General features: G+C 42.2%; 2 protein-coding genes across 4 annotated transcripts in view; one reads left to right on the forward strand and one right to left on the reverse strand.

Moving 5' to 3' along the window:
- ANKFY1 (ankyrin repeat and FYVE domain containing 1) overlaps positions 1-6,604 on the forward strand; it is a 56,695-nt gene extending 50,091 nt beyond the window's left edge. For both annotated transcript variants that reach the window (XM_084651146.1, XM_084651147.1), the window contains exon 25: positions 1,715-6,604. In XM_084651146.1, the coding sequence (XP_084507272.1) occupies positions 1,715-1,847 (133 nt within the window). In that variant the 3' untranslated portion in view covers positions 1,848-6,604. The remainder of the gene's footprint in view (positions 1-1,714) is intronic.
- Positions 540-20,681, reverse strand: CYB5D2 (cytochrome b5 domain containing 2). 2 transcript variants are annotated; one of them, XM_084651149.1, is made up of 5 exons: positions 20,416-20,681; positions 19,938-20,078; positions 18,316-18,499; positions 10,276-10,409; positions 540-1,144 (listed from the first exon to the last, which is right to left on the reverse strand). In XM_084651149.1, the coding sequence occupies exons 1-5, from the start codon at positions 20,675-20,677 to the stop codon at positions 1,104-1,106; spliced, it is 762 nt and encodes a 253-aa protein (XP_084507275.1). In that variant the 5' UTR covers positions 20,678-20,681; the 3' UTR covers positions 540-1,103. The 2 variants fall into 2 exon arrangements, with proteins under 2 accessions (XP_084507275.1, XP_084507274.1); XM_084651148.1 differs by lacking the exon at positions 540-1,144 and having other exon boundaries at positions 9,083-10,409.
- Positions 20,682-20,683: the final 2 nt, after the last annotated feature.

Below are 20,683 nucleotides of genomic sequence, written 5' to 3' on the forward strand. Positions count from 1 at the left end.
AATTTTCAGAATATAACTGGCTTGGTTTAAGCAATCTTGGAAGAAGCATAATCTTCTGTAGTGCTATAAAATACATGTGGATAAATGAGTACTTGATCCCTCTGAATTAAAGCCCTCTTCCATCTCCTACTTCAATTGCTAGGTAGAAGAGGGCTTTTTCAGAGCCCCGTGGCCTGGCTGAAACAGCTCTCAGGTGCAGGTTACCATCTGAATGACTAGCTGCTGGGCAGTAAGCTGCCTGGAGTTGCATGTAAGGAAGGAGGTTGCCTGTCAAGGGAACTCCTTTTTCATTGGGGCAAGAAGCCACTTGCTGTGTTTGTTGGAGAGGGAAATCTGCTGTAAGATGTGTAGTTGTAGCCATGGTGGTCCCAGGATATGAGACCAGGTAGGTGAGGAATATCTTTTACTGGAACAACTTCTTGTCCCTCACCAACAGAGGTTGGGCCAATAAAAGATATTACCTCACCCACACTGCCTTGGGAACCTGCTGTCAGTTACAGCAGGGCTCACAAGCTGTACCAAAGAAGGAAAACCATAGGGACTCTGAAAGCAGTCTGACAGTTTATTGGATTGTGGTCCCGTACACATTTTTGTAGAACCTCAGTTACGAACTTTCCCATCAACCACACACCGCATTTGGAACCGGAAGTATACAATCAGGCAGCAGCAGAGACGAGTGGGGAGGGGGGAAAGCAAATACAGTACAGTACTGTGTTCAATGTAAACTCTAAAGAACAAAGGGAAAGCAGCATTTTTCTTCTAAACTGTGAACAAAACGTTTATGGTTCTTTCAAGAGCTACAAACATTTCAGTTACAACCTCCTTTCTCAAGATGTTTGTAACTTTTCGACTGTGTGAAAAGTGCTTGAAATGCAGGTGTTTCTAGCAGGAGTCTACCACGGTTTCTTTGACCTATGTGGCCATAGATGCTTTTTCTGAACTAATCTGCAAAGCTGATGTAGGCTGCTCTTGGCTAATATTTTTCATTGGGTTCAAAGTGAGAGCTTCTATGTCCATGCTCATCAGGGAAGCTGTAGTAGAAACCCAATCGTAATCCAGGCTTGCATAGGTTGGCTGCTATTAGGCCTTTCAGTAGGGACTGATCAGTCATACAGCCAAGATGCATGTGAGGGACAAACGTCACCTAGATGGGGAGATGAAAAGTTGGTGTTAACAGCTGTAGCTCTCTCGGTGGGACTAGCAGAACGGTTTCCAGTGTTTAAGGATCAATATCCGTGATCTCAGGAATTAGGAACAGACTCCAAAAATGGGAGGACTTCCTCACTCACTTAGTATTCACTCTCCTCCGATTAGGCTGGAATGTTTCTCTAAGATAGAACTGATTCTAGTTCGTGTTTCATACAGAAGATGCAATTGGATTCTAGAACAGTATTGGTATGGGAAGACCTGGAGCTATTAACTCTGCTCATGTAATAAGTGTTTTTAGCAGGAGGATGGCTCCAAAATCCACCCGTGGTTGGTAAATAACTATAGTGGAAGCAGTTTTCTGCCACCAGACACTGGGGTTGCTTTTTTTAATAAAAGAACTGCCACTTACTATGAAGGATGACTCTTCTTTTTGTAACCTCTCAAACACTAAAATATTGACTCTTCACTCTCACCAGGGTATCTGAGCATACAACATGGTCTTCATTGTTTGATGTTGAGATTATAAACAACTAACTCTCTCATGCTTTTCTCCCTTCCCCCGCAGCCGGCACTGTGGACGTCTGCTCTGCCATAGATGCTCAACAAAGGAGATTCCCATCATAAAATTTGACTTAAACAAGCCTGTTAGAGTTTGCAACATCTGCTTTGATGTCTTGACTCTGGGAGGAGTCTCCTAGTATGTTGTGGGATTAGGGGGATTCTCGGTCAGTGCTCTTCAGACAGCAGCTCTGCTAGCAAGCCCTGTACACAGGAAAGGGGGGGCCTATACATGCCTTCCTTTGGCAATAGACTGAACTAATTAAGGACCATGTTATGATATATTCCAGTGTAAATGATTTTGTATGACTATAAATGTGTTGGGCTGTGATAGACTTCACTGGTAAATGAATTGGAGCGGATCAGCTAAAATTGTGATAAACCTGAATTGAGTTAGACCCTCCTAGTTGCCACAGGCATGGACATTAAAATTGCATCAGCCTGCTGTCCAGTGCTGATCAAAATAACACAGGTCTGTGCTTGCCCTGATGTATTGCATTGAGTGACTCTAAAGTCTTGCCATTTTAGGCTATTAAGAAATGGCACTAAGCTTCAGGGGTAAATAGTAACTTTTTGCATTGTCTTCAAAGATAGGTGTTCCCTTTCTCCATAGAAGGCTCTTTTTATAAAACTAGACTGTGCTGTGACAGCCGTGACCCATTTTGAGTTAAATCTTTAAACAGGGTTTAAAGGGGCATAGCTGAAGAATCGTGGCCTTACAAGAGAGAGCTTTACAATATCTCTGATTATAAAGGACTCAGAATTGCAGTTCCGCATATTGATACCTCCTTAGTAAATGTCTCATTAGCGCCAGCATGTTCAAGAGGAAATGCAGGATCCTTTTAATTGGCAGACCTTCTTCATGGCTGCTAGAACTGATTAAGTCCACTTTTTTGTTGTACTATTTGCATCAGTGGTCTTTCTGGCTTCAAAACAATTCTTGTGTAATTTAAGTGCTCCAAGAACAGATCTAAGCTTACACTAATTGAAGACACACTAAAGGAGAACAGATTGGGTCGCTGTACTTCCAGCAGAGGAATAGTGCTGGGGCTGCGTTGTGAATCCTACAAGAGACGCTGGTTACTAGTAGCATTTTTTCTTGGCTCTAAAGACTGTGGTTAATCAGGGCACGAGGGAACCAGCCACTCCACTGATACAAAGCGTGGTGCTTCTGCACTTCTAGACTGTCAGAACAGGACTCCAAATCCAGCAGAATGGTCAGTTACTGGCAGTATTTGGAGGTTCACTATCAAATGGTAGGCGGTTGGGGTTGCAGGGAGTTCTGACTGCACTGTGAAACAGCCTGACCTTGGCACACTTTAACTGCAGTGGGTTTTTTCTGGCCTGGCTACGGTCCCCTCTTAAATAGGTTGAACCTATGAAACAATGACACAGGTCCCCCCCCATCCTCCTCTGCCCCCAAAGTAGCCCATAAATCACTTAGCTGCTAGTAAGCACTTACTTACTCTGGTGAACTGACTGTTGTATGATAGGCAAAGATGTCAGTCAGTTTAATTTGTACTTAATTAAAATGTCTTGCCTTGTTAGTTTTTTTTAAGCCCTGGGAGATAAATGTAGATCAGACTAAATGCAGCATTCCCATCTCTGCTCCACAAACAAATCAGTTGTGTATATATTTTTTCAGTGTTCATTAACCACTACTTTTACGTGATACAGTGTGTGCAATAGGGGTGCAGATATTCATAACTTCAGTTTCCCTGTCTTCTGGACTAGTGACATGTCCAGTACCTATTGCCTATATATGTAAAATGAGCTGATAAACCAGAGTGCTACTTTTTATATTTGTTATTTATAGGATATTTGCTTTGCTAGGCAAAATCCGGGCTTGTGCATTAAAACAAAGACCTGACACCCATCTAGTACATTTTAGATGGAATCTTAGTTCACTGATCAGTCTTCCAACATATGGGGCAAAAACTGGAACCCTGAACTTAGTAACACTAGAGTGAAATAATGGACCAACTTAATTTTCATTCTCTATCAGTGCAAATCATGTTGGTTGTAATGTCAGTAGCCCTGTTCTTTCAAGAAATGACAAGTACTAGCACTTTCTTAGAAGGTGGTATTCTTCTCTAATGTAAAGAGCATGTACCTTCAGCATAACTAACTTTTTGAATATCAACTTGCAGCAGACTTGTTCTGAGACACTTGAGAGGGATGGCATGAATGAGTCTCCAAAAGCACTTAATTACAAAACATGATAGTTTAAACTATCAAAAGAAATCCTGGACAATCTAAGAATAATCATGTATCACTTCTGATCATGTTTTAAAATGTCAGTCAGTCCATCATGGGTTTGCATAAGTTAAATTCCCATTTACTGTGGTAAAATTGCAAATGGATAAAAGAAATGATTGTCTTGTTAGTTTAACTGGTTGACTAACCACATCCAGTGATGAAGTGTAACTTTTCACGTTTGCTTGCTGTCTTTCCCACTTAAAACCTGTCCAGAGGAGGAAAGATGCAGCACTAGAGGATAGGAGTGGTTATTCCAGAGTCATTTGCATAGTGATTCATAAATGGACTTTGTTAGAAAGCTGACAAGACTTGATCTGTCTAGTGCTTTACAGCAATTAGTCTCAAGGATTAGAATATTTGACTTGTAGAATTGAGTTTTGGCCCTGTACCATTATCAACAGTCTTTTTTTTTAATCCACTAAGGCAGATTTGACTTCCAGTTTTACTTCACTTTGGGAAGGCCTCTGAGAAGTGCTTGGCAGTCTTTAGAGTAGATCCAGAGCAGGTTCAGTTTCTTATACTAGCCTATGCTACTGTGTTGCAAACTCACTTTCAAGGGGTGGAATAGAAATTAATGGTGGCTTTAAAAATGCAACAATCCTAAATCCACTGATAAATCCTACCTAGCACTTTTAAATTACACCAGCATTCGTTCTGAAACTGTCCTCTATTCCTCATTGGAATTTAAAGGTAGGTATGAGTATTAATAGCCCTTACATGTACAACCTGAAATATGCATCTGAGAGCAAATTCAAAGTAACTACATTCTCAACGGAAATTTGACAAATTTAAAGTGCCTTTGCTGTGAGTTTTCTTGGCAACTAGCTTAGAAATTATTAAACAAATTTATAAACATTGTTCTCTGTCAGATTAACGCCCCACAAAAACAGTTGAGCAAAAGCCAGCCCAAACTACCTAGTATCCCCCCCATCTTTTACCTCATAAGTAAAACCCTGTTTACAATCTTTTTTTTTAAGGGGGTGTTTACCACACCTCAGCTTCAATTCCTGTGAACCCGATCTACCTGGTGTGCATTTTTTTCCTCACAGCTCTTCGTGTTAGGGTTGGTAGTAATACTCTGAAAGGGCACAAATCAAGTTAAAGCTCCTGAAGATCTCTGGTGGTAGTCAGTACATTTCTAACTTGGCAAACAAATAATGCACTTCTTCCTTTATGTGGTATATTTATGACTGTGACCAAAAACACCCTGCCACCCCTGCTGTTTTTGGATACTCACAACTTAGAAAATGTTAAATCCAGTCTGCTTGCAGATGTCAAGGGTTTGGTGAGCATGAGATTGAACTCCCTTCTTGGCCCTACATGCAATTTTTTGTTAGGTTAGAGTTTCAGGCACTTATGGCTGAATGGGGAAAATTTGTGGTGCCTGTTCTGTAGTGAAGAGGAATTCAGTCTCCAGCATAGTCAATCCAGCCCCTCATCCACGCACAAAACTCATTCTAATTTAAAATTAGCAATCGAAGTAAAAGTCTGGGGGGTGGGGAATAACCTGTTTCACTCTAGTAAATGAGAATGTGTTTTGTAATTACTGGTGTTAAAGGTACTAACAAAGCATTACTAATTAACTTGCTACAAGTTTACAGATGCCTTAAAGACTTCCTGTATGGAGACCAGTGGCTTCTACAACTTCCTTGTCACGTAGCATATATAAGATCCGCAGTATAACAAATGAACATGGGGAGTTTTTTGTAGACCAAGTGTAGTTTATATTTTGATGAATTTCCCCTCTTAACAATTTGCTGCAGACCTGGATATTGCAACAAATTTACTGTTGCGTGTCTTACTGAGGTGTAAAAGTAAAATCATTCGAAGTTTACTGGTGGTCAAACTATAATGTGAAACTTTTTGCTGTTTCTGAAATAAAGTCTTAGAACAATGGCATTTTCTGTTCAGTCCATTCTAAAAATGTATCTTTGCAATATTCCTACTCTAATGAATCCTTGTAGTAAACTGAGGATAACTAGATAAAATACATCCAGGGCTATAAACCTGGATACAAAAATACATCCTCTATTGCATCAGTAATGACAAAGTGTAGTAAGAGAAGTCTTATACCCTAAGTCAGTTTCCAAGCAAGAAGGAAAATGTTTATTACCAGTAAACCCTGGGAGAAAGATTTAATTATATTTCCACTTACCTTCTGTTTTGTAAATGATTATCTTAACCAAATAGTGATTATTCCAGACATCATGTATTGTAAAATTCTTGTATAATTGCTTAACTAGCATTATTTTGGCAGACTTACTCTGCTGTACTCCTAACTGATACCAAATTATGCACTCATCAAACCCCTTTCAATAGGCTTGGCTGCAGTCATTCCTGTGTAGTTCTGATTTCCTGTACTGCCCAGGTCTGGACCTTCAATCAACCTCCCAAACCAATTTTTAACTTCAGATGCATTAAATGTAGTAGAGTTGGAAGTTAATTGAAAGGAAATAAGCAAAACCATGAGTGCAAAGTCCTGTTACACTTGGCAGATGCCACTTTTAAGTGTCGTCTAATCTGTGCAGCTTTACTTCAAAAAGGGAAGCTCCGGAGTACCTGTAAAACCAGCCAAAAGCATTTTGCTAGGATTATTTGTGATGCATATGTTTTAACAATAAATATTTGCTAAAAATCACTAATTGAGATGTTATGAACTTCATTGAAGAACTATACCTTGTTACCATTGATCCATCTGATTATGGAAGTAATTCCCTGAACTATATGCTACCCTGCAGAATAATATAATATAGAGTGTATCTAAGTGCTCCTTGCTTTATCATCCTGATGAATTCCCATTATCCTTCCTGGAATGTTAACCAAGCCCTCAGCTGTAGAATGCAACAGCCTCCATGGAAGTAACCTGTTAAGCTAACTTTGTTTGCTGTAGTCCAAGCATCAGGCTAGATAATTCAGGTGGGTAGAACACTGCAAATACTAAACCCTCCTTGTTGTAAATAGTATGTGCATAACTGAAGTGAAAGTGCTATTCTTAATACCTCCCTCTTCCTCTCCCCACCCCCGAGAGTGGAGGATATTCAATGACTACTAACCACCTTCATCTAGTGAATTCTTGCTCACTGTTGGTGTTCTGTCACTTTACAGTAGCTGAGCATTAGTTCCCAAGAGTATAGTATCACTCCTTTCACCTCCAATATGAACACTCTCTTGAATGGATATCTGATTTTTGGTATGTATCATTAGGGTTGCCAACTTTCTGACTGACACCTTTGCCCTACCCCACTCACTCCATCCCCTCCCTCTGTTGCTCACTCTCCCCCACCTGTGCTCACTTTCACCAGGCTGGGGGAGGGTCCCTTTTAGACCAAGAAGTCTGGTTGAAAACCAGATGTCTGATTCATGATGCAATTTCTAAGCTAGCTATTATGGATTTCATAGTGCACTCAGCAGCCTCCAACCTACACTCAGATGAAATGTCTGTCTGTCTCTAGTTAAAATCTGTGGGTTTTTTGTTTGATCAACTCAGCCTTAGGCCACAGTTTTCCCCTGAAGAACTATTGCACAAGTACTTGAAAGGATCTTACTGCTTCCTTTCTTTATACAATTCCTGTTCTTTTGTGGCACTTAATTAACTGGTTATTAATCTCACTCCTGTCCTCAGTTGTCACTAGGATATAATACTAAGGCTCTTAAGGAATCTCTGATTATTTCTGCTCTCTAAAAGCAGGAAGGGCTGTACAGCTGAGGACTCCTACAGTAATGTGTAGGTTTCAAGGTTTAGTCAGGTGTTCAGCATTAGGGATTTACTGTCTGCCTTGTTCATTTTGTTGAACAGATCTGTCCTCTAGCTGTACCTTTTTGGAAGCCTGCTTTCACACTATCTCCAGTCCTGTTTCTTGTTAGTTGCCCCTGGGGCTGGGGCAAAGATTAACACAGTTCTACTGGGGTGTAAGAAGTGGCTTTCTGCTGCAAACCAACTCCCCTCCCCCCCTTTTTTGGGGGGGCAATGATATAATGAAATGCCATAGGCTTCCTAGCATGCAATTATACTGCACTGGGTTAATAACCTAGTCTCCATTGGGACCTGCTGCTATCAGTCAACCCAGGGAGAGGCTTGCAGGTTTATTTCACCCCATCAGCTTGAGCTGCTTATCTTCTGCAAAACATTTCCTTGAGACTGAAATGAAAATCTCAGAACAGTGTGCCATTAGACACCTCGGTACAGCTACCATGAAAAAGGCAAGCAATGTAAGTAACTCACTGTTACAGTATGTAATGTTTTGGATAGCCTGTCTGTATTTCAGTTGTCCACTATATACAGTTCACATTCTGTGGGTCATGGGAGAAAATGAATTACCCTTATCTGGACATTACAATCTAAAGTTACCTTCAGCCCCCCAATATCTGAAGTGTCCTTTGTTTGAAATGTGCACCAGAAATCTTGTATCACAAATGGCAGAAAATGCAAAATGTGGAAATTCCTTTTGAAGCATTTTGTTTTCATTTTGCGTTACTGTCCTAGGCCAAGTAAAGAGGATTATCCTGCTTCAAGGGGACAATGGCAATCTTTTTTTCCAATGGTAGACTGCCATTTTCAGGGAGTCTGCATCATAGTACTCATCACTACAAGGACCATGACTGTCTATTGTCATTTGCAGTTTAGTGAAGATTTTGCAAAGCTTGTTATACTGAAGTCTAATTTGGGCACATCATAAGATGTTTCAGAGCCATATCCTAAGAGTTTTGCCCCTGTAACAGATAAACAAGGTAGTTTCAGCTACTTGTTTCCAGTCCAGCAGACTGAAGGTGTAGTAACTTCAGTTTCCCCATAGAAGCTTTGGTTGGGGGCAAGAAGCTTATTGGAAGCTTCAAGTCTAGGAGACAGAAGTACCATAAAACTTAGAGGCAACACACCTAGAAAAACAACCTTTAATAAATTTATAAACCACAACCATATTTGTTGCTGTACACCATTTAAAAAAGCCAGCCTATAGTGAACCTGGTGTGCTAGCTCTAAATCTTGGGGGGTACATAGCATGTTCCTTAAGTGAGTTTTTGAATACTGCTTTGCTGTCTTCTGCTCAGGCAGGAGTGACTTGCACTAGTTAACTATTTTGTGGTGGAGGGGAAAGAACTGGGCAAGGGAGACAGGAAGTTTTCTTCTTTTGTAAAACAGTTTAATGCACTAATTTGTACAGAGTAGCCCTGCACAGAATAACAGTAATTTGCATTAGTATTTAGGCAACACACAACACTATTGGATTTTGCAAATTAGAACACTACATGGGTTGGGTTTTTTCAAAGACCTGATTTTTGCCCTAAAGACTTTACAATCTAATTAGAGACAATGCACCATGTAGAGGTAGTAAATGAGAGTAAGGGAGGAGGAGGAGGAGGAAAGATGGATTATAGTAGTAAAATCAGTTACCTGCCTGTGGATCACTTTCATGGCTCAGTTAGAACAGGTGACTCATGGCTTGTAAGTATTATGGAAATAGCAAGTCATAAGAAGCATTTGGAGGGAGAGGATAGAGAAGGTCTGGGTATACCTTAATGTTTCCTATACCCAAAGAATGGTGGAAACACTAATGGAAGAAACACTGATAACACATCACCTAGTGTCCTGGGTTCATTTGACAAGTGTAGCTTTTGGATAGTTTAAATCATACAGGCTAGTAGATGTTTAATAGCATGACTACAGAAGTAACTGAAGCCTTTACAGTGCTAAGTCATTTCTCAGCAAGTTGGTGGTGGTACGTGAAGATTGGTGAGCATTAGCACAACTCTGTAAGAGCAGCCACGTTGTGATGGGACAGAAGAGGTGGGCTGGTTTGTCTGCTTGTCAGTGACAATGGGTCTGCAGTGTTGTGGTGTGCTAGCTCAGAACTCTCCCCACATGAGCTAGTATACCCACCAGCACCCTTCCATACATATGTCTACTTCTTGATTGCAGAAGAAAAATTTCCTTGACAAAAGTACCAATGCACCACCAACAAGCTACAGAAACAGCTATCAGCAAAGATGATTTTCTGCTTTAACATTTTCCTTACCATACTCCCCCTCTCATTTCCATTGCTTATACTGGCATTTTTGCATGGTGTTTATATATACAAGTATAATTTATACAAACTGATTCCTGTTTAAGTATCCCCAGTCTTAGATACTAGAGAATCCACTGTGAAGCTCAAAACATGCATTTTTTTTATTGTACCTAATCAACTGTTTCATTTTAGGACAATAAATGCATATCCAGTCCAACCTGGCTATTCCCTTAATCTTTTAACACACACCACTCAGCTAGTGTATAGCATCCCTTGTATTCTTGCAAGTTAGGATTGTCCAAGTCACCTCTGTCACTGTGCTCAGAATCCAATTGTCCAGAGGGAGGTCCAGTAGTTCTTACACACACACACTGACTGTCCCTGGAACCAGGCTTGTACAGCTTCCTGGGGACTCCAATCCAGTCTCTGTTCACTCCCCCACTAGGGACAGAAGAGTATGATCAAATACAAGTTAACAGTTTAAATCAACCTATATTTCCCACCCTCAGTTGAGTGGGAGACCCTTCTGAAGGAGGGGTGGGGGGCAATTACACATACAGTGAAACCTGGGCTAAGCGTTTCTAGAAGCCAGCAACCTTATTATCCAGCATCCACAAGCTTTCTGGTAACTTTTGTTGGACCTACTGAGCAACAAGTTGTTGGCTGGGCCCTGTAAAGTAAGTTTCACTCTGGGTACTCTCACCCAGCGAAGAGCAAATGACTAACATTCATCCTTTATTTCTCCATTTCTTAAAATCCCCCCAAACACCACAAGAATAGCCATACTGGGTCAGACCAAAGGTCCATCCAGCCCAGTATCCTGTCTCCTGACAGTGGCCAATGCCAGGTGCCCCAGAGGGAGTGAACTTAACAAGTAATGATCTAGTGATCTCTCTCCTGCCATCCATCTCCACCCTCTGACAAACAGAGGCTAGGGATACCATTCCTTACCTATCCTGGCTAATAGCCATTAATGGACTTAACCTCCATGAATTTATCCAGTTCTCTTTTAAACCCATTATAGTCCTAGCCGTCACAATCTCCTCCTGCAAGACATTCCACAGGTTGAGTGCAGAACTTCTTTAGTTGTTTTAAACCTGCTACCCATTAATTTCATTTGGTGGCCCCTAGTTATATTATGGGAACGAGTACATAACTTTTCCTTATTCATTTTTGCCGCACCACTTAAGATTTTATATACTTCTATCATATCATAAACAGCAGACACCCCTCCCCACCTTTCATATTCTTGTGGATAAACTCTCTTGCAATAAAACAATGCCTTTTATTATGTATACCATGGACTCCTGTAGGACTAGTGCTGAAGTTACTAAAGAAAAGGTCAACTTAATATACTATTGCCTCTTCTCAGGCCTGGTACTGCAAGATGCATAGTTCCTTAACAGCTGTGTTTTTTTAACCAGGAGCTGAATGCACTGTACACCATCAGTATTGTGTCTAAACATTACCCACAGGAAAATGCTATGGGCCTCAATTCAACAGCACACTGGAATATAGAGAATCCTAGAAATGTAGGATGGGGAAAGAACCTCAATAGGTCATCTAGTTCAGGCCCCAGCACTAATATGGGACTGAAGCCTACTCTACACTCCAGAGCTAGGTCAACATAAGGCAGCTTACATCTACCTAACTGTCTACACTACAATGGTGCTCCTGCTACTGTAAGTCACCCAGAACATCAACATGACTCCACTTCTGAAAGAGTTCTATGACTTAGGCCAATGGAATTAGGGCAACAGGGTCCACGTATTCCCTGTGTTACTTCCATTGCTTGTTAGCTGTCAGTCCCCAGGTAGGGCTCCGGCTGTCAGTGCCCCACAATGCCCCACTTCAGTCAGTGGAAGCACTCCTGGTGGGGATGCACACAGCTGACAGAAGCAGCACAGTGTGCACAAGCCATGGTTTTAATTACTGTGGTAGCTGTATATCAACTTAAGTTGACTTAATTTTTAGTGTAGACAGGCCTGAAGTATTAGACAAACAAACACTCATCCAGGATGATCTAGATAACATGTTCTTAAAAATCTCCAGTGTGACTGAGATTACATAACATCCCTAGGTAATATGTTCTAGTTCTTAACTACCCTTACAGTTAGGAAGTTTTCCCTAATGTCTACGTTAAATCTCCCTTGCTGCAATTTAAGCCTATTACTTCTTGTTTTCCTTGACTACTGAGGACAGGACAAGTACCCTCCTCTTGATAAAAACTTTTACATACTTGAAGACTTATGTCCTCCTCAGTCTTCTCTCCTCCAGGCTAAACAAACCCCTTCTTTTCAATATTTCCTCATATAGACCTCTAATCATTTTTGTGGCTCTCCATAGAACTTTCTCCAATTTGTCCATTTTTTCTGAACTGGACTTAGTACTCCAGTTGAGGCCTTATCAGTGTGGAGTAAAGCAGAAGAATTACTTCTTATGTCTTGCTAAAGACACTGCTGCTAATACATCCCAGAATTATAGTTTTTTTTCCCCCCAACCCTGTTACATTGTTGATTTATATTTAGTTTAATCTACTGTAACCACCAGACTCTTTTCTACAATACTCTTTCCTAGGCAGTCATTTCCCATTTTGTATTTGTGCAATTGATAATTATGTGGAGTACTTTGCATTTGTCCTTACTGAATTTCATCCTATTTAATTCAGACATTTCTCCAGTTTGTCGAGATGATTTTGAATGCTAATCCTATTTTCTGAAGTGCTTGCAACTTCTCCTAGCTTAACTTTTAAGCATACAACCTATTCTACTGAAGTCTCAAACTACTCCATGCATGGATAAGACACGATGGTATAGGGAGGAAGGGTTTAGATTTAATAGGAACTGAGGGAAATGTTGGGAAAGGGAGAGCTGATACAAGAAGAATAGGCTCTACCTAAACCAAAAGGGAACCAGATTGCTGGCACTTAATTAAAAAGCTTGTAAAACAGTTTTTAAACTAAGGGCTGGGAGAAAGCCAAGAGGTGTGGAGCAGGCACATGGTTCAGACAGAGACATCCCTTAGGGGAGGTTCTAGAATGGAGATTCTTTGTGTCCTAGGAAGGAGGAGAGGATGGAAGATGATAAAATATGGGTAGGATCTGATGAGAAATAGTCAAATTAAAGAGAACCCCGTTCAATATCATCATGTAATGGCAGACAGCTAAAAAGTGACAAGTTTTTAAAGTGCATATATACAAATGGTAGAAGTCTAAATACCAAGATGGGTGAACTAGAGTACCTCCTATTAAATGAGGATATTGATCTAATAGGCATCACAGAAACTTGGTGGAATGAGGATAATCCATGGGACACAGTAATACCAAGGTACAAAATACATCAGGAGGACAGAACAGGTTGTGCTGGTGGGGGAGTGGCACTATATGTGAAAGAAAGCGTAGAATCACATGAAGTAATCTTAAATGAACCGAACTGTACCACAGAATCTCTATGGATAGTAATTCCATGCTCTAATAATAAGAATATAGCAGTAGAGCTATATTACTGACCACCTGACCAGGATGGTGATAGTGACTGTGAAATGCTCAGGGAGATGAGAGAGGCTATAAATTTAAAAAAAAAAAAATCAACTATCCCATATTGCCTGCATACATGTCATCTCAGGACAGGATGCAGATAAAGTTTCTTGACACCTTAAATGACTGCTTCTTGGAGCAGCTAGTCCTGGAGCCCACAAGAGAGGCAATTCTTGATTAAGTCTTTAGTGGAGCACAGGATCTGATCCAAGAGGTGAATATAGCTGGACTATAATATAATTAAATTTAACATCCTTGTGGCAGGGAAAACACCACAGCAACTCAACACTAGCATTTATTTTCAGAAAGGGGGACTACACAAAAATGAGGAAGTTAGTGAAACAGAAATTAAAAGGTAAAGTGCCAAAAGTGAAATCCCTACAGGTTGAATGGAAACTTTTTAAAGACACCATAGTAGAGGCTCAACTTCAATAAATACCCCAAATTAAAAAACATAGTAAGAGAACCAAAAAAGTGCCACCGTGGCTAAACATCAGAGTAAAAGAAGCAGTGAGGCAAAAAGGCATCCTTTAAAAAGTGGAAATTAAATCCTAGTGAGGAAAATAGAAAGGAGCATAAACTCTGGCAAATGAAGTGTAAAAATATAATTAGGAAGGCCAAAAAAGAATTTGAAGAACAGCTAGCCAAAGACTCAAAAAGTAATAGCAGGGTTTTTTTAAAAAAAATACAGCAGAAGCAGGAAACCTGCTAAACAACCAGTAGGGCCACTGGACCATCAAGATGCTAAAGGAGCACTCAAGGACAATAAGGCCATTGTGGAGAAAATAAATCAATTCTTCGCATCCGTCTTCACAGATGAGGCTGTGAGGAAGATTCCTAAACCTGAGCCATTCTTTTTGGTGACAAATCTGAGGAACTGTCCCAGACTGAAGTGTCAGAGGAGTTTTGGAACAAATTGATGAACTAAACACTAATAAGTCACCAGGACGAGATGGTATTCACCCAAGAGTTCTGAAGGAACCCAAATGTGAAATTGCAGAACTACTAACTAGTTTGTAACTAAAGCTATGTTCTAAACTAAAGCATGCTCAAATAAATTGGTTAATCTCTAAGGTGCCACAAGTACTCCTTTTCTTTTTGCGAATACAGACTAACACGGCTGTTACTCTGAAACCAGGTATTTTTAGTAAAAGTCACAGACAGATCACGGGCAGTAAACAAAAATTCCTGGCCCGTGACTTATCTATGACTTTTACTAAAAATACCAATGAATAAAAATTGGGGGCAGGAATAGCTTCCCAGGGGCCCAGCGGGTGCTGGGGGACGATGGGCAGCAGCGCATAGCCAGGGTCCCCCCCACTAGTGCTAGGGCAAGGATGGCAGGCCCAGCAGGCTCCCTACCTAGCTCCATGCCTCCCCACTGCAGCAGCAACAGAGTTTGGGTGTGGGAGGGGCAGAGGGTTGGGGCATGGGACCAGGTGAGGTGGGCTCTAGGCGGTGCTTACCTGAGGGGCTCTCCAGAAGGGGTGACATCCCCCACGCTCAACTGCTAGGCAGAGGCATGGCCAAGCAGCTCTGTGTGCTGCCTCTACCTGCAGGCACCACCCCAGCAATTCCCATTGGTTCTGGTTCCTGGCCAGTGGGAGCTGCGAAGCCAGCGCTTTGGGCAGAGGCAGCTCACAGCTGAGCGAGGGGGATGTCGCTGCTTCTGAGGAGCTCCCCCTTGCCCCCAGGTAAGCACCACCAAGAGCCCACCTCACCCTGTCCTGTGCTCCAACCCCCTGCCTCCTCCCACACCTAAACTCCGCTGCTGGCTGAGGGGGTGGGCGCTGGGGGCACGAGACTGCCCCAGCAGCGGCTAGCGCGCCTGGCACAGGGGCTGCCTGAGCTTCCCCTGAGCCAGGTACGCCGCCCGCTGCAGAAGTCACGGAAAGGTACAGAACCCGTGATCTCCGTGACAAACTTGTAGCCTTATTTGTAACCTATCATTTAAATCAGCTTCTGTACCGAATGACTGGATGCTAGCTAATGTGATGCCAATTTTTTAAAAGGGCTCCAGAGATGATCCCCAATTACAGGCCGGTAAGCCTCACTTCAGTACTGGGCAAACTGTAAAGAACAAAAGTAAAGAACAAAATTGTCAGACACGTAGATGAACATAATTTGTTGGGGAGGAGATAACAGTTTTTGTAAAGGGAAATCATGCCTCATCAATCTACTAGAATTCTTTGAGGGGGTCAACAAGCATCTGGACAAGGGGGATCCAGTGTACTTAGATTTTCAGAAAGCCTTTGACGAGGTCCTTCAACAAAGGCTGTTAAGCAAAGTAAGCTGTCATGGGATAAGAGGGAAGGTCCTCTCATGAACTGGTAACTGGTTAAGAGATAGGAAACAAAGAGTAGGAAGAAATGGTCCAGTTTTCAGAATGGAGAGAGGTAAATAGTGGTGTCCCCTATGGGTCTGTACTGGGACCAGTCTTATTCAATATATTCATAAGTGATCTGGAAAAAGGGGTAAATAGTGAGGGGGTAAAATCTGCAGATGATACAAAACTACTCAAGATAGTTAAGTCCCAAGTAGACTGTGAAGAGTTACAGAAGGATCTCACAAAACTGGGTGAATGGGCAACAAAATGGCAGATGACATTCAATGTTGATAAATGCAAAGGAATGCACATTGGAAAACATAATCCCAACTATACATATAAAATGATGGTCTAAATTAGCTGTTACCACTCAAGAAAGATCTTGGAGTTATTGTGGATAGTTCTCTGAAATCATCCACTCAATGTGCAATCAAAAAAGCAGACAGAATGTTGGGAACCATTAAGAAAGGGATAGATAATAAGACAGAAAATATCATATTGCTGCTATATAAATCCATGGTACGCCCACATCTTGAATATTGCATGCAGATGTGGTCACCACATCTCAAAAAAAAAGGTAGATTGGAATTGGAAAAGGTTCAGAAAAGGGGCAACAAAAATGATTAGGGGTATGGAATGGCTTCCATATGAGGACAGATTAATAAGACTGGGACTTTTCAGTGTGGAAAAGACGACGACTAAGGGGGGGAATAGGATAGAGGTCTATAAAAGCATGACTGGTGTGGAGAAAGTAAATTTAAAAGAAAAAGTGTTATTTACTCTCTCATAACACAAAAACTAGGGGTCACCCAATGAAATTAACAGGCAGCAGGTTTAAAACAAAACTAAGTAGTTTTTCACACAACACACAGTCAATCTGTGAAACTACTTGCCAGAGGATGTTGCGTAGGCCAAGACTATAACAGGGTTCAAAAAAGAACTAGATAAATTCATGGAGGATAGGTCCATCAATAGCTATGAGCCAGGATGGGCAGGGATGCTGTCCCTAACCTCTGTTTGCCAGAAGCTGGAAATGGGTGACAGGAGATGGATCACTTGATGATTACCCATTCTATTCATTCCATCTCAGGCACCTGGCATTGGCCATTGTCAGAAGACAGGATACTGGGCTAGATGGACCTTTGGTCTGACCTAGTATGGCCATTCTTATGTTCTCATATGCTTAAAGTTAAGCACGTACTTAAATGTGCTGTTGGATCAGGGCCATAGTAGAGTACTGTCACCAACTAAGAATTGTTTTTTTTTGTTGTTTTTTTTAATTTAAAAATCAAGTGCTTAAGGGCCATGTGTACATTTCTGTAAATAGAGAAAAATGTGTCTTGCCCTTGGGCTCTGGTATCTGTGGCAGTGTTTGTTTCTCTGCTGATTTTTATTAGAATGCAGTTCATGCTGGTTACATCTGCCAAACTTCAAATGAATTTTATCAGACAGATACTGTCTCCAACATTCACTACATGGGCAGAACTGCTGGGAAACTGCAACCTTCATTTTGTACTAATGCTTCCATCAGATCCTTGCAACTGGTTTCAGTTGTCGGAATTGCTGCACACGCACAGGTATCAACTCGCCTACTTAGACTGCTATCTTTAGGTAAAAAGCCCCAACAGAATAGTAGTTAGTATAAACAGCATTTTACATACTACACAGTAGAATCTTAAGGTTAGCTTCTGTACTTTCTAAGTTTATGGTTTCTGAAGATACCACTTCCCAGGCTATGTTAATGCTAATACAGAATTCCTACCCATTCTACTAAGCTGAGGCTTGCCAGAGTGAGCAAGTACTTAGAAGGCTCCGACTTCCACAGTGCTGTACGAGGGCCTTGCTGAGCAATACTTGCAACACTCCTGCGTGTTAGATATAATTCACTGACAAAAAAGCTTTGCTACAATTGGGCACCCTTAATTCTGTGTTATCTCAGCCCATCCAGAATGGGAGTTCAGCAAAACTCAAAAACTTCTTAGAATTAGGAATGGACGAGTTAAGCTATTTCAAGTTTCAAGGAAAGAAGCTCAGCCCATTTCCCCAAGAGGCACAGGGACCCGCTGGTCTCAACTCACATGAAGGGAGCAGGGAAAGGGGCTCAGACCCCCCACCTCAAGGAACAGGGGAGGGGAGAATGTAGGGAGGATCCAAGTAACCCCTTGCAGGTTTTAGAGCACTTAGCATCAACCTGCAAACAGAAAGGAGTTCTTAGCTATAGCAGAGTTCTCCCTCTGCTATAGTTTACTTAGCTATCTCATCTGTCGGATGGGGATAAGAGGTTAAGTGGCTTACCCAAGGCCACACACTTATACAAAACAATCATCTTTGCTGCCTGGCCAAACTACACCAAAAATGATTTCCGCTGGATCTGTGCCAAAACTGTCTATGGTACTTAGACCAGCATGGATAAGATCTCAGATCAGAGATGTGAAAGTGCTTGGCGCTGCAGAGTCCGACCACACCAGCAGGAAGGCAATGTTTACCTTTGTTTGGAACACCAGAATCTGCTGCCACTGGTTGAGCTCCATTCAGAGTTACAGGGAGGGAACTGCTTCTTCTCATCGTTTTGTCCATTGAACTTCAGCACTTCTTCGATGACAGCCTTGGCCTGTTCCAGAGCTTTTGTGGGGGCCCCATTTTCACCATAGAATCTTCCTACCAGTTTGCCTTTTGAGGGAACAAAAAGAGCCACTAAGACCGTAGCATTTTTTTTAAAAATGCCTCAAAAAGCTCTAGGAACCCTATCAAAACCAGCATACTGTATTATGTAAGTGCTGCTTTGGGAAATCCCACATATATTGTTTTAGAAATAACATAATTAAGTGTCCACAACTTAGTCCCTTCTGAGCAGGAATCTCAAAACATTTTACAAACATTAACATATAGACATGATGGAGATGATGAATTAAGCCTATTTTACAGATGGAGAAACTGGCACAGATGTTAAATCACACACTGAAGATCAGCAATAGAATCCAAGAGTCTTAACAATCAGTCCTCTTATCTAACCACTAGACAACACTGCTTCCCACATTATACAGTGTTTTCTCACAATACTGCTCCTGAAATGCCAAATAGATTTCTGTCAGACTATTCTTATGGTTGCAATTTTATCACATTTGTGTAGCAGTAGAAAATAAAATTTACACTCCTCATTTAATTCCCCTCTTGTTGCAATGCTCCCCAAACCCAATTACTTGGCTAATGTACAGAGTAAGATGGATGTACACATAGTGGATCCTGGTGTCAATGGGACAAATTTCTGGAACACAGGAAATTTCAGATACTTTGAGAACATTAGTCACTATGTCCAGTGTGAAAAAAGATTAATTGATCAGAAATAAAAACCAGGTTTACAATTGTTGTGTGTGAAGGTAAGGTTACAGAAGTCAGTCTACATTTTCAGCCAACAGCTCAGGGAAGCTCTAGTTTATCTAAATGAAAAGGTCAATCCTCTTGCCTAATTCCTTTAGTCACAAATACAAGAGTCACGGTTGAGTTCCATCATGTATTCCTGGCTAAGTGTAAACAGGTCTGAGATAAAATATGTTTGCTGTGAGCAAACAGTCTCACTGAACTCAACAGGATTATTCAGATGCATGTTTATAAGACTGGGACTCAAACATACCCATTTTCCTTCAACTCTCTCCCCCACCTGTTACAAGCTTCTTAGGAGGAATAATCAGCAAATTTGGTATATTCTTCTAAACTACAAACAGACTTTTGGTACATCACTCTCTTCTACTTTCAGTGGCATGTTACAATTCAGGAATTAAAAGAGTTTGGTGCAGCTTTTAGCTCTCTGTATTCACTACTGATATGGACCACATTACCGTCCTACCTGCTTCAAAAGGAATTTTTTGTTGCTTTGCATGTGGTAGCCCAAACTGTAACTTTGCAATACTAAAAGAATGCTTTCCTTGGAATAACAACACAGCTAGAGAAGCGAGACAATTGGCCGGCCCATTACTGTATGGATGCAAGTGTGTCCCTGCTCATCTGCTACAGTATTAAGCGTTGATTATATAAACCAAACAAGGCTTCTGAGGATTAAGCCAGGTATGCTGCTATATTACTTTACTCTGCTATGCTACAGATCACGTACCAACACAAACGTAGTTCTTGCCGTAGAAAGAGAGCCAGTTTTGTATCGTCAACATTTCTGATGGAGATAACCCAGAAACATCATCCACAAGGCCGGTGGGGGTGAAATCTCCCGTCACAAAAGCCCTGGAGGCATCTTTCCCTGTAGGACAGGCATGATGAGCATCCAGCTGGGATAGGCTTCGGCTCGTGGGTGCGCAGACGGACCCCCCCCGAGACTAGCTAAGGATCCGCTCTGTAATCCACAGCGCGCCCCTTGCCCCCCGTTTCAGCCAAAGAGGCCAACAACCTACCTGCCCCCGGCTACGGGATCCACACGGGACTGCGGGGGGTGAGCTGGCTCCAACCCTGCCGCCAGCAGGAGCAGCGGGGCTCTGGCCCTGCCCCACGGGGGACGCGGGGGGGGGGGACGGGACGACGGGGACAAAACCCAGTGGCATGGGGTGCTCTCCCCGGGATCCCGCGCCGACAGGGGATACCTGCGAAGACACTGTAGGCCCCCCCCGGCCCGTAGTGCTTGTGCCCCCGGCGCACGTCGAACACCTGCCCCAGCACCGCCAGGTAGAGGCCGGGGCCGCCCTGCGCGCCCGTGTAACGCGCGAGCTCGGCGGGGCTCAGCAGCCGGCCCCGCCCGGAGAAGAAAGGGAGCGGCCAGGAGCTGGGATCGAGCCCGAGAGCTAGCAGCCAGGCGGCAGCCGCAGCCACGCCCAACGCGGGAACCACGAGCCCCCCTAGCCCCATCGCAGC

This window comes from Lepidochelys olivacea (assembly GCF_965140295.1).
Source record: "Lepidochelys olivacea isolate rLepOli2 genome assembly, chromosome: 17".
Classification (NCBI taxonomy): Eukaryota; Metazoa; Chordata; order Testudines; family Cheloniidae; genus Lepidochelys; species Lepidochelys olivacea.

Excerpts from the sequence above, each read along its gene's own strand:
- CYB5D2 (XM_084651148.1), bottom strand. The coding sequence starts at position 20,677 with ATGGGGCTAGGGGGGCTCGTGGTTCCCGCGTTGGGCGTGGCTGCGGCT. Across the intron at positions 20,079-20,415 it reads GGCCTACAGTGTCTTCGCAG|GGAAAGATGCCTCCAGGGCT; the intron begins GTATCCCCTGTC and ends CCTGTCCTACAG. Across the intron at positions 10,410-18,315 it reads TTCTGGTGTTCCAAACAAAG|TGGGGGAGTGAACAGAGACT; the intron begins GTAAACATTGCC and ends TTCTGTCCCTAG.